This window comes from Poecilia latipinna, unplaced genomic scaffold, assembly GCF_001443285.1.
Source record: "Poecilia latipinna isolate Pla-1442-1.1 unplaced genomic scaffold, P_latipinna-1.0 Scaffold4462, whole genome shotgun sequence".
Lineage (NCBI taxonomy): Eukaryota > Metazoa > Chordata > Actinopteri > Cyprinodontiformes > Poeciliidae > Poecilia > Poecilia latipinna.
Window position 1 is genome coordinate 11,410 of NW_015117078.1, and position 3,058 is coordinate 14,467.

The 3,058-nt window shown below is 33.5% G+C and overlaps 1 protein-coding gene and 1 long non-coding RNA gene across 2 annotated transcripts in view; one reads left to right on the forward strand and one right to left on the reverse strand.

The window, feature by feature from the left end:
• Window positions 1-1,039, forward strand: part of LOC106942667 (uncharacterized) — a 4,641-nt gene extending 3,602 nt beyond the window's left edge. The window contains exon 5 of the mRNA XM_015025998.1: window positions 978-1,039. Within this exon, the coding sequence (XP_014881484.1) occupies window positions 978-1,039 (62 nt within the window). The remainder of the gene's footprint in view (window positions 1-977) is intronic.
• A 360-nt stretch (window positions 1,040-1,399) lies between these two features.
• On the reverse strand, window positions 1,400-2,397 carry LOC106942668 (uncharacterized). Its single transcript, XR_001423684.1, has 3 exons — window positions 2,239-2,397; window positions 2,020-2,093; window positions 1,400-1,674 (listed from the first exon to the last, which is right to left on the reverse strand). It is a non-coding gene; the product is annotated as an uncharacterized LOC106942668 (long non-coding RNA).
• Between the last annotated feature and the right edge of the window lie 661 nt (window positions 2,398-3,058).

A 3,058-nucleotide genomic window follows, 5' to 3' on the forward strand; every position in this document is an offset into this window, starting at 1 on the left:
CCTGTTCTTCCTGTTTGTTGTTGCAGTGATTACATTTTCATTTGTCACGACTTTCAGATTGCTTTGTCTTGAAAAATGCTTGAAAGGAAAAACTAATCAAACAAAGAAAAAATGAAAAGGTTCTGTGTTGGTTATCATGATTTACTTTAATTCACTCTGGATCTAGGTTTATGTATTTCCTTCATTTAAACTGACCTGATGTTGACTGAATATTATGAATGATATAAATATCTTGTTTCACTTAAATCTTTAAGGGAATTAAGCACTTCTCGTAAGTCATTCTGCACTGTGACATATTAGGTGCAAGATTACAAATCTGTGGCTGTGATAAAGCAAAGTATGCAACAACCAGCAATAAATGCCATTTGTCTCAAGAGGGAATTACATAAATCATAATTATTAAAGCATTTCATTGAAAGTCATTTAAGAGTTCAGGTCAATAGCGACATCTACTGGTGAGTCTTGAAAAATGCAATTCCCCAGTTTTCTTTTTCTCACTTTTAAACTTTTCACAGCACTAGTGATTGTAAATTTATTTATTTTCACAATGTTGGCTCCAAAATGTACTTTTTTTTAAAGAACTGAATAGACATTTTATTATTCACTTTAGATAAATTAAGTGGACATAGTGAACATTGCAGCCATAGGTGTACTAACTAAAACAGTGTTGCCATCAGCATTCAGTATTTACAGAGCAAAAAGTGAAACACATTGGCAAAATTAAATGAATTGAGCACACAACTAGTTGAGCCCCACAATGCTTAATAAAGTACTCTCCAACAGACAAAAAAACCCCCAACAAAAAACAACAACAAAATCGTAGAATTTTCATCGTAATACAAAAGTTTTCATACAACTTGGAATTTTCAACAAACTTCTTTGTGTTTCACTGGGATTTTATGCAATAGAACATGTGGTGTATATTGATGAACAAGAAGATAAAAGACATATTTTTTGGTGTGTGTCGTTGTGTACAGTCTCCTTCACTCTGTTACAGCTAAATAAAAACCAGTACAACCAACTTGATCCTGTTATGTAATGAGTAAGCACAGTCCACATGTGTGTAGTTTCACTTCAGTGTAAGAAGAAGTTCACAGTGGATTTGACTTACATAATACCCTAACTTCTTGGCTCGTTTTGCAGCTTCCAATAGATATTAGATAGAGTTTTACCTTCCATCAGGATGACATTAAACACATATTAAAATGACCCAGTCAAAATGGAGACCTAAGTCTAATTTTGAATCTGTGTCACAGCTAGAAAATTAATTTTGAGTCACTAACAAGCTTGATTGAGTTCAAGTTATTTTACAAGGAACTGGCACAAAATTAAGACTGATAGAGACAAACCAATAAAAAATCCATGTAATGCATACAAAACAAATATCATATTAATGTTGCTTTGCATTTTCAAAGTCATTTGAAATTATGTGACAAAATGTGAAAAGTTCAAGTTGTATGAACAATGCACTGTCCTTGTGGCTTAATCTGTCAGGTCAACACTGTTGCATTGTCCTGGAGTAGCACAAAAGTGAACTGAACAAAATACATGCATGTAATGGATTTATGCATCACATTCAGGTGAAGTCTTGTTCTGGTGACTTCCATGATGCCTTTTTTTTGAAAGAAGTGGCGTACAGCACACGTGAAGTACTTGGTCCTGCAGATGAATCATCTGTGGTGAAAAACAGGAAGCTGTCAATATGTATCTGTGCTTCTTTGTTTAGCACGTTTGTATTCACAGTTATTTTCTAAGATATGCTTAAAAGGCAATTTATGCATGTCTTTAAAATGTTTTATATTGAACATATTGAACACAAGGACTGTACAAGTGATGCTAAAGCCATTTTAATATACATGGAATTTAATATTTTTCGTAATAATACAAGTAATAATTACTTATTCAATCTATAAGTAATATTTTTTGGAGAAGAAAGTGATTAAAATCAGGTGCTGATGTTTAACACATCTAACTCATTATAATATCTTGACAGACTGAAAGTAAATGATGACCTCCTACCTGGAATAACGCTGTAAATTCCCTCACATGAGTAAAAGGTGACATCCCCTGTTGTCTCAAAATGCTGTTCATTTCTGATGAAAAATGTTGTCAAGTTAAATGCTAGACACAACTTTTACCCCAGCAAAAATAAATACATTAATAAATAACTGAATACAGTATGTTGCTAACAACATTAATTGTCCTTTAACATTGTCATATTTCTGTCACGTCACAAACCTTATTGAGGTTGTCAATGGCTCAGATGCGACAGCAAGTGGCCCTTCAAGTTGGTCCTCGTTTGAAACCCACTCCTTGTTGCTGACAACAGGAAGGTTTGCATAAGGAAGGGCATTCGGTATAAAACTTGTGCTCAGTCCATCTGTATGCAGCTGTGGATTGGGGGAGGCTGCTGTGCTGTGGCAACTGCTTGGAAGGAGAAGCCGAAAGAAGAACAGCAACAAACACAAACCAGAGAATAACTGTGAGGTGAAAGAAAAATGATGCATGATTTTTAGTTTTTGTTACAAATAGACATCTGAATATTACTGAATCGGTGATTTTCAGAACCACTTTCCATTGAATTCACAGCAAGTTTTGGGGATTTGCATCAATCGACTTTACATCGATAGAAAAGCACATTTTTGCAGGTTCTTCTTTACAAAATAACTTAGTATCAGTCAGATTATACGGAGAAAATATTTAATAATAGATTTTTAATCCACAAATTAACAATTGGATTTGGCCTGGAGTTTGACTGGGTCATTCTAACACATGGATATTAATGTAAGCCGATGGTTTGAGAAGGCTACATGCACCTGCATGTTACACATATTGGATTTTTATTAATAAAACATATAAATATATAAACAAACAATTTAATTACAGATTTTATAAAGACTAATTTGCAAACTTACTCTTCTTCGCTATCCATGCTGAAAGAATTCTCCTGATCTGATCCTTCAAAGAGGAACATTAAATAGATTGGAAAAAAATTACAAAAAACCAGCTATTAGTCATTTCAATGAGATTTTGTACTTATGTTCTTTATCATAAAAAA